The 13,688-nt window shown below is 37.6% G+C and overlaps 1 protein-coding gene across 1 annotated transcript; it reads left to right on the top strand.

Annotated features, from left to right (window-relative positions):
• The first annotated feature begins 12,148 nt into the window (after positions 1–12,148).
• LOC141293227 (uncharacterized) lies at positions 12,149–13,688 on the top strand. Its single transcript, XM_073825258.1, has 3 exons — positions 12,149–12,185; positions 13,246–13,473; positions 13,551–13,688. The coding sequence occupies exons 2-3, from the start codon at positions 13,248–13,250 to the stop codon at positions 13,622–13,624; spliced, it is 300 nt and encodes a 99-aa protein (XP_073681359.1). The 5' UTR covers positions 12,149–12,185; positions 13,246–13,247; the 3' UTR covers positions 13,625–13,688.

A 13,688-nucleotide genomic window follows, 5' to 3' on the forward strand; every position in this document is an offset into this window, starting at 1 on the left:
GTACGGACTGGTTCGTCTGATCTGGATACATGATCTGGTGGCTACAGTGACCTCGGAATAAGAAAGAAAGATACTTTCACGAGTTCGCACTCTCATATAATGTGATAAGGCAATTTAATAAGCATATTTGGCGTGCTGTCCGGTGGGAGGGCTCCGAGCTCGGGATGGAGCCCGAACCCAGAGAACATGCATTGGTCATAATTTCGATATATTTTTATATGGAAAAATTTCGTTTTTGCAAATGCTAGAAATGTGGATTTCGAAGAAAAGATTGCTATCGAATAAGACACATAGGTTCCTAACTGATGATGAAGAATTGACAGAGCAGCCATCGAGTATTAGACAGTCGTTAAGGTTATTACATGCGGAGGTTTTAGGTCCAAAAACTAACACCTCTTTTTTTCAGAATTTAGCAGTTAGAATTTACTCGCCATCCAATTTTGTATATCAACTACGTATTCTGTTAGTTTTTCAAATTGGTATGTTTCACCGGGCTGTGAAGAAATATAGAGTTGAGTATCATCACAGTAAAACATAACAGTTAAAGCTAACTCCTAATGATATCTCCCAAGGGTAACATATAAAGCGTAAAAAGTAATGGCCCTAGTACTGAGCCTTGAGGTACTCCATACTGCACTTGTGATTGATATGATACCTCGTCATACCTCGTCATTCGAAATCTCAGCTCTAGGATGCCAGCGGCCATTCAACGTTCATGAATCCACTGAGAGCAGCCTTACCTCGGACAGATCTTCATGAATTTTCTGCTGGCTCTGATGTCTCTATAGTGGTTAAACAGTGTAATGACGAGTCTGAGCAGTAAGGATCCATGTGCAGTTTATTAACAACAGATCAAATGGTAACAGTAATACAGGAGTGTGAACAGTCACAGGTACTGATCGGAGCGGGCCATGAGCCATGAGGTTGATGGCAGAGAATCACAGTCCAATAAACAGATACAGATCAGGGCAGGTGGCAGAGAATTACAGTCCAATAAACAGATACAGATCAGGTGGATCTATATCTGTTTATTGGACTGTGATTTAGAAGTCAGGGTTGATGGCAGAGAATCACAGTCCAATAAACATACGGATCAGGGCAGGGGGCAGAGAATCACAGTCCAAAGAATAACTATCCACAATGAAGAAACGCTCAGAAATGATTACCGAGGCAAATCAAGACTTCGCGAAGGGTGTGAGTTCATGGCATATAAGGCATGTGTGTAATAACTTGCAGGTGTGTGTGTGCAATCAATTCCTAGAATGTGGGTTTATGGGAATCAGAGTCCAAAGGATAATCAGTCAATACTCAGTCAATCCCTCTGGTGGTGCAGAGAAGGCAGTAGGGAAGTCTCACTTATAACAGAGAGCGGCTCCAGACATAAGGAGGCTGTCGACGGTGGGGTCTACCATGTGGTAGAAGGGCCGGTCTCTCCGGATGCCTCCTATGGAACTCCTCTGTGAGAGAGGGGTCGAGGAAGTTGAACCAAGATCGCTCCTCCGGTCCATACCCCTCCCAGTCAAACAAATACTGACATACTCTACCCCGGCGCCTAAAATCAAGTAGTTCTCTAACTTGGTATGCCTCCTCACCATCAACCAGGATGAGCTGGGGGATGTGGGTTTCAGCTCCCTCTTCTGACTCTCCTCTTGGACCACCAGCTGGTTTCAGCAGAGATTCATGTAATGTGGGAGAAATACGATACGCATTGTCCATGGACATATTGGGGGATAAGGGCGTTGATGACGATTGGCTTGTTCTTCCTGTCTTGGTGGTAACCAGAATGAGTAATGGGTAGTGGCTGAAGCATACCTGCAGGTAGTTGTCATGGAGACTTGGATGTATTGCAAGCAACACAGGCATTTACACATGTGATAGTGTCTGTGGACATAGCAGTCCACCAAAATCGGTTCTTTAGTACAGGTGCAGCTCAAAAAATTAGAATATCATGAAAAGGTACATTTTTTTATTGTAACTTATTTAAAAAGCACAGCTTTAAAGTTAAAGGGGTCATCGGATGCCCATTTTCCACAAGTTAATATGATGCTTTAGGGTCCTAATGAAAAATTTGTAATATACTTTGATTCACTTACTTTTTATTTATGCTTTGAAGACACTGATAACCCCATCCATTTGAAATTTAATTTAAAAACTGGAGTTGGAACCGAAACAAGATGACACCCGCAAAGAAGTTCGGCAATTACGGCTTATACAGGACCTGTCTGAATGGTTAGTAAACTTAAAGTCCCCCTGAAATCAAAATTAAAGTTTTTTGGCTTTTAGTATGAATATATTAGCCTTAAGATTATCTATAAGCTAGTGTGCTTCAAAACAACAACAAAATTTGCGTTTACAAGATATGGGCATTCAAAACTTACAGTCTCGTCACTTCCGCCAATATGAATCAACAATTTTGATGATATCACCGTGCACTTCAGTTTCTCATCAAACGTTCTGTCCAATCAAATGCTCTCTAGAGTCCGTATTGTCCCGCCCCCTACACAGAGACTCAATACACGGTGGAGCAGATCATATGTGCGATCGGCATGTTAAACTAACAGCCTCAGCATGATTATGAGTTTGAATCTGTGGGGTAATTTATTAGTCTGTGGCTGTTATAAGCTACACATGCGAGCTCAACGGCTCTGGCCCGAACTAATATAAATGGAACGCTATTGGCTATTCAAAATAAGTGGGCGGGGCTGGGCGATATGTTTTTGTTTGAGTTAAAAGCACGTCACCACATAGAATAAGTAACGCTGCATGTTTCAAGGCACTTCAGTCTACCTTTAATGTCACTTTGATTTATCTTTGCATGTACTGTCAGGGTAGAGTACTGAGAGAGAAACGAACGTGATGTGTTTAATGACATACAGAGACGAACGCAATGTGTTTACTGAGGTACAGAGACGAACACGTATTTACTGAGGTACAGAGACAAACGCGTTGTGTTTACTGAGGTACAGAGACGAACTCGTTGTGTTTACTGAGGTAAAGAGACGAACGCGATGTGTTTACTGAGGTATGGCTGATTGAACAAGAGCAAAAAAGTGATCGGTTAACATAACTTACCCCGTCCTAATATTGAAAAACATAAATGTGAGTGTTATGGTCTTTACTCATATGCAGTTGCAGGTATTGCGTTAACGTTACCATCCTTAATGCAGTTATAACTGATCCAAAACGATTTATAAAAATAATTGTACATGACATCTTAATTAATAACAGACACCATTTTAAATCTAGCGTTACAAAGCTAAGCTTTATACTGAGCCTAGTTTTTAAAGCAGTATGGTGAGAAATGATTCGCGTAAACATGAACCCATTTAGGTAGATCGGCGGTCACATTCCCTCAGTGCTGTTAGTTTACTTCTGACTCGGGGCGGGTCTATGCTAAAACATTACTGTCTATCAACTATGGCAGGAGCGGCCTCTGTCGAGAGGCATCTGAGAACGGCTCGATATGAGAAGAGGCAAATTATTTTACTTAATTAAAAGAAAACTACTGGGTGGAACTTTGTCATTCTAAGGTGGTTGTGTACACACACTCCCAACACACATTTCAGTTCAAACTGCTTGACCCCTTTAAACTGTCATTTGTTCTAGATTTATTACATATAAAGTAACACATTTCAAAAGTTTTTTGTTTTAATTTTGTTTATTAGAGCATACAGCTCATGAAAGTCAAAAATCCAGTATCTCAAAATATTAGAATATTTCCATTTGAGTTTCATTAAATGGCCATACCTAGGGCTGCTCGATAAATTTAAATGAAATCGTAATCGTGATTAATCGGAAGCTGAAATTGTTATGCGTATCTTTTAGCGATGCACAGTAATCTGCGGTCTCCATTTCTATGTGATCTGTGATCAGCAGTAAATCTTCATCCAAAGGCAGAACACAGAACTGGCTTTATTGACAAAATGCACATGACAATCACCTTCAATTAATCGAGCAGCCCTAACCTTACCTACAGTAAAAATTCCAGGTATCTCTTGTTCTTTGAAACCACACTAATGGAGAAGACTGCTGACTTGGCAATGGTTCATGAGACAATCATTGACACCCTCCACACAGAGGGTAAGTCACAAAAGGTCATTACTGAATGGGGTGGCTGTTTACAGAGTGCTGTATCAAAGCATATTAAATGCTAACTTGACTGGAAGGAAGAAATTGGGTAGGCAAAGGTGCACAAGCAACAGGGATGACCACAAGCTTGAGAATACTGTCAAGTAAGGCTGATTTAAACAATTGGGAGAGCTTCACAAAGAGTAGAATGAAGCCGGAGTTAGCGCATCAAGAGTCCTCACATTTAGACGTCTTCAGGAAAAGCACTACCAAGCCACTTCTGAAACATAAACAACGTCAGAAGCATCTTACCTGAGCTAAGGAGAAAATTAACTGGAATGTTGCTCAGTGGTCCAAAGTCCTCTTTTCAGACAAAAGTAAATTTTGCATTTCATATTGAAATCATGGTCCGGAGGAAGACTATGAGGCAGAGAATCCAAGCTGCTCGAAGTCCATTGTGAAGTTTCTTAAGTCAGTAATGCTTTGGGGTGCCGTGACGTCTGCTGGTGTTGGTCCACTGTGCCAGCAAACATGCTTGACCTGGACCCCATTGAGAATCTATGGGATATTTTCAAGAGAAAGATGAGAAACAGTCGATCCAACAATATACAGACAATCTGAAGGTTCAATAGTGCCTCAGCAGTGCCACAGGCTGATCACTTCCATGCCACACTTCACTAATGCTGTAATTTGTGCTAAGAGCAAGTAATTTGCTGTGTGCTGCCGACCAAATATGTGCTGTCGACCAAGTATCGAGTGCGTAAATAAACATACTTCAAACAACTTGAACTTTTCTGTTTTGCAAATCCGTTTTTTGATTGATCTTAGGAAATATTATAATATTTTGAGATACTGGATTTTTGACTTTAAAAAGCTGTAAGCTCTAATCATCAAAATTAAAACAAAACAACTTTAGAAATATTTCATATTACATGTAATGAATCTAAAATATATGAAAGTTTCGGTTTTTGAAATAAGTTACAAACAAAAAAAGAACTTTTTCATGATATTCTATTTTTTTTTTTTTAGCTGCACCTGTAGTTGGATGGTGGCATTTATACCCAGGTGACCTGAGCTTGGAGAGGTGTGCACCTGATGCAAGAGCTTCTCCCAGAGGGGTACAGGAACAAGTTCAGTGCAAGTAAGTTCAGGTGGACAATTCGGCAGAGGAGGATTCTACCTGTTAATCTAATCAATTTCTGTCATTATATCCCACTGTATTGGCACAACAAGCAAAGCTTAGAGGACAATGTTTTTTCTCGATGTTGAGGTGATTAATTTTGTCTGTCTGTCTGGATAGTGCATCAGCTTTGGTATTCTTAGAGCCTGGTCGGTAAGTGACTTGGATGAAATGAGAACAGGAACTCACCAATCTAAGATTCGGGTTGGTAACGAATGAGGTGTGATGTCTTGAGATGACCGGCTTTTCCACAATACATGCAGAGTTGATGTTGTCTTTCTCATGTCAAGTGAGCATATCCAACATGCATGGGTTCATAATTAGATGCAGAGGATGAGGTATTGTTGGCCGGAACATGAACAGGTCGCCGTGACCATATGAGGTTATCTATCTGAATGGATAATTCGTAGGTTTCCGTATGTCAAAGCCACTGTGCTAGCCATTCATTTTAATTATAGAAGATGTGGGCATCTATCCTTACAGAAGCCTTTTTTTAATGAGAAAAAAAGTTAAAATAGGTAAAGCCCTGGCTTCATGTGGACAGACCCTGAGACTACAAATACCTCAACCAAGCTGTTGTAAACAAGAAAGTTTTTTTACTTCCAACAACGGCTTGTAAGATGCAGCCAACAAATGCACTGAGCAGCGCTGTCATCCAAAATCACCCTTAAAGAGATAAAAATAAAAATAAAAATGTTGTTTATCTGCTTACCTCCAGGGCATCCAAGATGTAGGTTCTTCAGTGTAACACAAACGAATATTTTTTACTCGAATTGTTGCAGTCTATAAGTTATATGACGGCAGTCAATGGTTACCAAATCATTAAGAGTAAAAAAAAAACTTACACAGACAAAACCAAATTAAACCCTGTGGCTCGTGACGATACATTGAGGTCTTCAGAAACATAACGATCAATCTGTGCAAAAAACTGAACTGAAAACTGAAAAAATACCTTTGATCCACCAGAACGCTCAGCTGTATGTAGCGCGTTCACAACAGCCAGTGCGTCAACACTCCCAGATGAGTTTGCACAAGGAAACATAATCATTTAGTTTTTTAATCGGGTCACAGGATAAGCACAAGTAATTGCCATTTTGAGAGGCCAATATGCACTATGTAAACAATGAGTAACGTATACGTGCGACAGATCGCATCCGCTGGTGCATCTACTATGGCAGATCACGTTGACGTGTCACGCGTCAGCTAGGCGAATGCGTTCAGGACAGTAGACCATTGCGATGGTAAAAAATTATAGTTGTATTATAGCATTATTGTGTCTTAAGACCTTAATGTATCATCATGAGCCAGGGTTTAATTTGGTTTTGTCTGTGTATATTTTTTTACTCTTAAAGATTTGGTAACCATTGACTGCCATTATATAAATGACAGACTGCAACAGTTTGTGTTAAAAGTCTTAGTTTGTGTTCTACTGAAGAAACAAAGTCACCTACATCTTGGATGTCCTGGGGGTAAGCAGAAAAACATCAAATTTCAAAGGATAGTACGACAGCGGACTTTCAAACTATTGTTTATTCTGAATATGAGATTGAGCTGAAGAATGAATGTTGTATCCAATGCAGGTTTACACTCAGTCCATTTCTCTCATTATACTCGATATAATACAGTGAGCTTTTAATACAGTAATACAGTAAGCTTTTAATGAAACAAATCAACGTTCCTTCGTTACTAGTTCTAAAGTGACATTTTAGAATTAGTAATGGAGGCATTGGACTCAGCTGTTAAACTGTCAAACTTAGATTTGAATCCATGGTAAATAGAAGTAGTTCTGCACATAAGAAGGTTTTTAAAGACACTCCGTTGTTGTTTCTTTTGTATTTACACTCTCATGCCATCGAACTGCTTTATAAATGCAATCTCACACTCATAGTCTGAGATATGGCTGTGACTCAAGACTCGTGTCAATACGCTTAACACATTCGCAAATCAGAGTGAATGAAAAATATAATGCCATTAATAGGGACACTCATTTAATAAAATAAACAACTCACACACTTAGATATAACCAATTAGTTACATCAAAAAAGACTGAAAACATGCATGAAAACATGATCTGTGGGAGTTCTCAGCGAATCTCTGTATCTGTTTTGATAACTGATGATCCAAAAAATTCAAAAATAGTTAAAAGTGAGCTATTGTTCAAATTGTAACTATTGTTTAAATTGTTACTACCTTAAGTTATTATTTTCGAATAAATGTAAAATGCTTAAAAACACTAACCTGATTAGATTAATACCTGGCTTTAATAAATATAATATTGATGTATATCTTTCCATGTTGCTTAGACAACATACATTTGGTAAATATTAATAGTAAAGCAGTTTTGTTCAATTATTTTTTCTTAATAGTTTGCCTTAATCAAAATTCTGTCATTGTTCACTCCCCCTCGTGTCAGAGCAAACCTGTATGACATTGTTTCTTCTGTGGAAGTTAATTAAAGTAATTAAAGAAATATTTTAGGGTTATTATTGTTATACAATGAAGTTCACTGGTAACCGAAGAGGTTTGGTTACCGTATTCTTCAGAATATTTTCTTTTGTCATACAGGTTTAAACCAACAGAAGGCTGATGATACACGGGGTAACTTTTTGAGCAATGTTGCTGGGCCACATTGGCAGCATTGCTCAAAAGGTGGCACCGTGTATCATCATTATGTTAGTTTAAACCTGTATGACAAAAGAAAATATTCTGAAGAATACAGTAACCAAACCTTTTTGGTTACCAGTGAACTTCATTGTATACCAAGCCTTTTAAGGTTTTCTTTTCAATAATTTTATTGTTGTAATAAGGCGTTTTGTTTTTGAATTATGATGACAGAACAGTTGTTTCTTTTTTATTTTATGCAAAAAAGCAAAAAATTTAATTAAATTTTGAATTTACATAATTCAAAAATGTAAAATCATAGAAATGGTTTGTTTCAGCCAGGTCCGTGTACTTTTTCGTTCATTCATTATTCAATTTCGGAATGAAAGATGAAATTTAAAAAAGGGTGCAGCTTGGTTTTTTCGTTAAAAGAAAAAAAGCAGAAATGGCTGTATTTTGTTTTCCAAATGTATTGTTGTCATCAAATAATAGTAATAGAAAATTGGACGCATTTCCGATCGTTTTTTAATTTGTAATATTTATTTGTACATTTATTGTATTTCATTTGAATGATCCTATCTTTACCCGGAAGTAAATTACACCGTCTTGCGGGTATCAGTTATTATTGTCTAGTAGTATTACTTACTAAGATCCATATTACTATCACACGAGCCAATGGCAATTAAATGCACGGATGCATAGTCAGATAATGAATGAAATACAACTGTTCACGAACAGAAGATTGTATTTGACTCATGACAATTATGCCTACTGTAAATATAGATTTACAACTACGATTAGAGTTGTTTGCATAAAATGCACCGTGAACATTCACACGTTTGTCTAGCTGTGATAGGCTACAATTTATCTCCATTATTTTCTTAATTCTGCGCATATATTTTCATTTACCTTACATCAATTGCTCGATCAATATTATCACATATTTTACATTTGTAACTGTAGGTACCACAAACAATTTAATATAGCTAAGTTTGTGTATTTTTACAGGTAGTAAAATGTGTGTGCTGCTAAACACCAGAGAGATAATGATTCATGAAAAAGATGGTCTTTCTTTACTCATCTCACTTGCACAAAATAAATGCAGTAATAAATACAGAAACGCACAAAATACACTGAAATACACCGAGAATTATATGCATTTAAAAATTTGGTGGGGTTGAAGTCATCCCCCCGGATCTTCTGCATCCACTCAGCCCGTACGCATGCAGCGTCAACGGAATACGACGAAACGGTACAAAAATGCACACAACGATCAAGTGCTGAGTCTCCTCTCTTGAATCCTAAAAACACTCAATGTGAAAAAATATCTCTGTGGTAATGGAACTCGCTCTCGCTCTCGCTGTCAGATCACCGGAAGTTTTCACCTGAAGTACTGGCCCATAGTGATGCGTGGGTTGGGGTTTTTTTTTCAACCGGCGGGTCCCGCAATTATGAAATTATTTGGCCTGAGCCAGCCCGCCCTATTTTTTATTTTTTCTATTTTTACAACCTGCCCGCACCCGCGACCATTAAATAAGCATAATATGCATTGTAATGCAAATGAAAACAGCTTTTTTTTAGCCCGAAAGTGCTTGGAAACATCGCCCTTTAAACTGGCAACAACATACTGTACGATTATGAATATGAACCATAAATCAAATCATATTAATAACAAGATAATCAGTGGTGTAACGTTAGTGGTGCCGGAAGAAAAGTGGGTATATGCTTCATTTATGAATATCGTTTTAAACTTTCTATTTGAACGCATTCGTTTACTTGGACTGAAAGGTTTACAGGTTCACTGGTTTAAGGAAGTTCTGATCATAAAAATCGGCTCCTTTTTATTTGTAAGGTATTGTTTTCTTTATTATGTACTGTTTAAAATGACTTCGGTGCGGGAGACGCAGCAGGCGCAATAACCAAATACATTTCAAAGCAAGCCGGTGCCACAGTCCTGACTGCATCATTGCTGTCTTTATTGTGTGTTTTTAGCGAATATTTACATTAATTCACACATGACTGGATGTGGTTGACTGTCATGATTTTGGCTAATGCAGGAAAATGCGCATCAGAGGAGATTTAAATACGCATAGCACCAGGCCTGCAGTCAGAGCTGAATGTGCGCTCGCGCAACACAGTCTCACTCCCAAGTCGTCACATATTGACGTTTGGCCAGGACCCTTTGGCGTCGCATTTTGACGCACAGGGTACCCCTTCAGCGTCATTTTTGGACGTGCAGGGTCCTCCACTACTTTAAGAAACCCTTGGCGTCAATAAGCTGACGCGAAAGGCACTGTGAATTTTATCGTCATGATTAAATGATCTATTGGGTAATAATATTGCCATTATTGCATATGTATTGGGGTGTGATTGTTCAATGCAAACAGTCACAACAGACACATTCAGAGCACGTAACCCAACCCCTGCCCCTAAACCTAACCACTTGTCAATAACTTAATAACAATAACGAGAACTTGTCACTTCTCGGAGGCTGACCCGTTTTGGCCCTTTAAACAACATGTAATGAATCTGATCCATGATTTTGTCGTCACAAAGATATTTTTTCACATTGAGTGTTTTTAGGATTCAAGAGAGGAGACTCAGCACTTGATCGTTGTGTGCATTTTTGTACCGTTTCGTCTCATTCCCCGTTGACGCTGCATGTGTATGGGCTGAGTGGATGCAGAAGATCCGGGGGGATGACTTCAACAAAATTTTTAAATGCATATATAATTCTCAGTGTATTTCAGTGTATTTTGTGCGTTTCTGTAATTTCTATTACTGCATTTATTTTGTGCAAGTGAGATGAGTAAAGACCATCTTTTTCATGAATCATTATCTCTCTGGTGAGCACACACAGCATTTTACTACCTGTAAAAATACACAAACTTAGCTATATTAAATTGTTTGTGGTACCTACAGTTACAAATGTAAAATATGTGATGATAATATTGATCGAGCAATTGATGTAAGGTAAGTGAAAATATATGCGCAGAATTGAGAAAATAGTATTAATGGAGAGCCTATCACAGCTAGGTAAACGTGTGAATGTTCACGGTGCATTTTATGCAAACAACTCTAATCGTAGTTGTAAATCTATATACAGTAGGCATAATTGTCTTTGCGTATGCAGCATGAATCAAATCCAATCTTCTGTTCGTGAACAGTTGTATTTCATTCATTATCTGCCTATGCATCCGTGCATTTAATTTCCATTGGCTCGTGTGATAGTAATATGGATCTTAGTAAGTAATACTAGACAATAATAACTGTTACCCGCACGACGGTGTAATTTACTTCCGGGTAAAGATAGGATCATTCAAATGAAATACAATAAATGTACAAATAAATATTACAAATTAAAAAACGATCGGAAATGCGTCCAATTTTCTATTACTATTATTTGATGACAACAATACATTTGGAAAACAAAATACAGCCATTTCTGCTTTTTTTCTTTTAAACAAAAAACCAAGCTGCACCCTTTTTTAAATTTCATCTTTCATTCCGAAATTGAATAATGAATGAACGAAAAAGTACACGGACCAGGTCATTGTATGTGAACTGGATGTTTAATGTGTTTTCCACAAATTTAAAGATTGGACAAAATGTGATTGACATTATGTCATCATTAACCAATGCTAAAGATATGGAAAGATGGAAAATGAAAATAAAAAAGGATGCAACACATCGAATCAAGCAACATCTGATGTCATATACCTTACAGGCTATGCATTCAAAGGTGGATTGGCAACTGTTTGTTCACCTCAAACGCACATGATAGGATTGTGTTCTTAAGTCAAATCTTTAGGTACATAAAACTAATGGTCCTAAAAGGAAGCAACAGATTCCTCCTCGGCAATAAACTCAAAAGCTCTGCGTCACACCCTTTCTCCATCTGTTCATTTGAATCAATAAGACAGTTTTAAAAAGGTCACTTATTGATGGCACATCATATAATAATACATTCGGACAATTGATTAGATGAGAACTTAGATGCTTTCATGAATACGAAATCCACTGCTAATTAGTTTTTGAGAGGTCATATTAATTTTAATGCTGTTTGCCATTATTTAAGTCCCATGACTTTACTGATCATTTGGTTTTGTAATGTTTGCAATGTTAAATTCTCAGAAATAACTATTGAATTTCCCATGTTCAGTTTACTCTCATGTCTGACGTATTCTGACTGACATGCTCCTCCTCCTAAATAATAATTATCTGAATCCATTGATTCACACTTTTTTTAACCTGAAAATTAAATATAAAAGGACTGAGCTGTTATGTTGCATTAACAGGTTTTGTTTGAAAACTTTTCTGGCTCAGCACTATTCAGGTAAATCTCTTTTTCTTAATATTCCCATGCTAATGTAATCATTTTGAAATGGCTTCTAGTTGGTCAATAGCAGGAGCTGGTCTAAACTGGTTTTGAGTCAAACCAGACTATCTTTGGAACAGTTAATAACCAGCTTGAGCCAGTTAGAAACCATCTACTATTTACCATTTGTTTTACGCTAACATAAGTTGGATTTTTTAATTTTATGCAAAAAAGCAAAAAATTAAATTAAATTTAGAATTTACATAATTCAAAAATGAAAATGATCATAGAAATGGTTTGTTTCAGTCATTGTATGTGAACTGAATGTTTAATGCGTTTTCCACAAACTTAAAGATTGGAAAAATTGTGACTGACATTATGTCATCATTAACCATTGCAAAAGATATGACCATTCAGGTAAATCTCTTTTTCTTAATATTCCCATGCTAAAGTATTCATTTTGAAATGGCTTCTAGCTGGTCAATAGCAGGAGCTGGTCTAAACTGGTCTTGAGTCCAACCAGACTATCTTTGAAACAGTTAATAACCAGCTTGAACCAAACCATCTACTATTTACCATTTGTTTTACGCTAACATAAGTTGGATTTTTTTATTTTATGCAAAAAAGCAAAAAATTTAATTACATTTAGAATTTACATAATTCAAAAATGTAAAATCATAGAAATGGTTTGTTTCAGTCATTGTATGTGAACTGAATGTTTAATGCGTTTTAAAAATTGGACAAAATGTGACTGACATTATGTCATCATTAACCAATGCAAAAGATATGACCATTCAGGAAAATCTCTTTTTCTTAATATTCCAATGCTAAAGTTATCATTTTGAAATAGTTTCTAGCTGGTCAATTGCAGGAGCTGGTCTAAACTGGTTTTGAGTCAAACCAGACTATCTTTGGAACAGTTGATAACCAGCTTGAACCAGTTAGAAAATATCTACTATTTACCATTTGTTTTACGCTAACATAAGTTGGATTTCCAGCAAATGTGGGCATCTTTATTATAAGGCTATTTTATTTAATTTGACGCAAATACTTATTTTAAACACTTGTTTTTCTACAGAAATGATGGGAAAGTGCGTTGTATTGACCGCTATAGCGATGCTGGCGGTGGCATGTGTGGCCTCTCCTCTGTCCAAGGTCACAACTTCGAACACAAAGGCGACGGAACGGATTCCGGAGAGACCACCTGAGACCCCCGAGAGACCGGAGTCCCGTGTGCGGCGCTCCGCGCAGATAACTGAGGACCAGCGTGAGCTCATGTCCCGGCAGCTTTTACAGGCACTATCAGGTGCGTGTCTCTGGAGGTAGAAGCGTTTGAAGAAACGAAGCCTCACCCTTACTTGCTGTTCTTCGTGTTTTTGGCAGAAATCATCCAACGGGAGGACTGCGTTACAGATTATCAAGGCTGGGTAGATTTTGGGCGCCGGAGTACAAACTGAGATGTACCTGTCCTGCAAAGTAGTCAAACTCTGTACAATGATTTTTGTCATTAAATATATTTGC

This window comes from Garra rufa, chromosome 20 (genome assembly GCF_049309525.1).
Source record: "Garra rufa chromosome 20, GarRuf1.0, whole genome shotgun sequence".
NCBI lineage: Eukaryota > Metazoa > Chordata > Actinopteri > Cypriniformes > Cyprinidae > Garra > Garra rufa.

Excerpts from the sequence above, each read along its gene's own strand:
- LOC141293227 (XM_073825258.1), top strand. The coding sequence starts at position 13,248 with ATGATGGGAAAGTGCGTTGTATTGACCGCTATAGCGATGCTGGCGGTG. Across the intron at positions 13,474-13,550 it reads GCTTTTACAGGCACTATCAG|AAATCATCCAACGGGAGGAC; the intron begins GTGCGTGTCTCT and ends TGTTTTTGGCAG.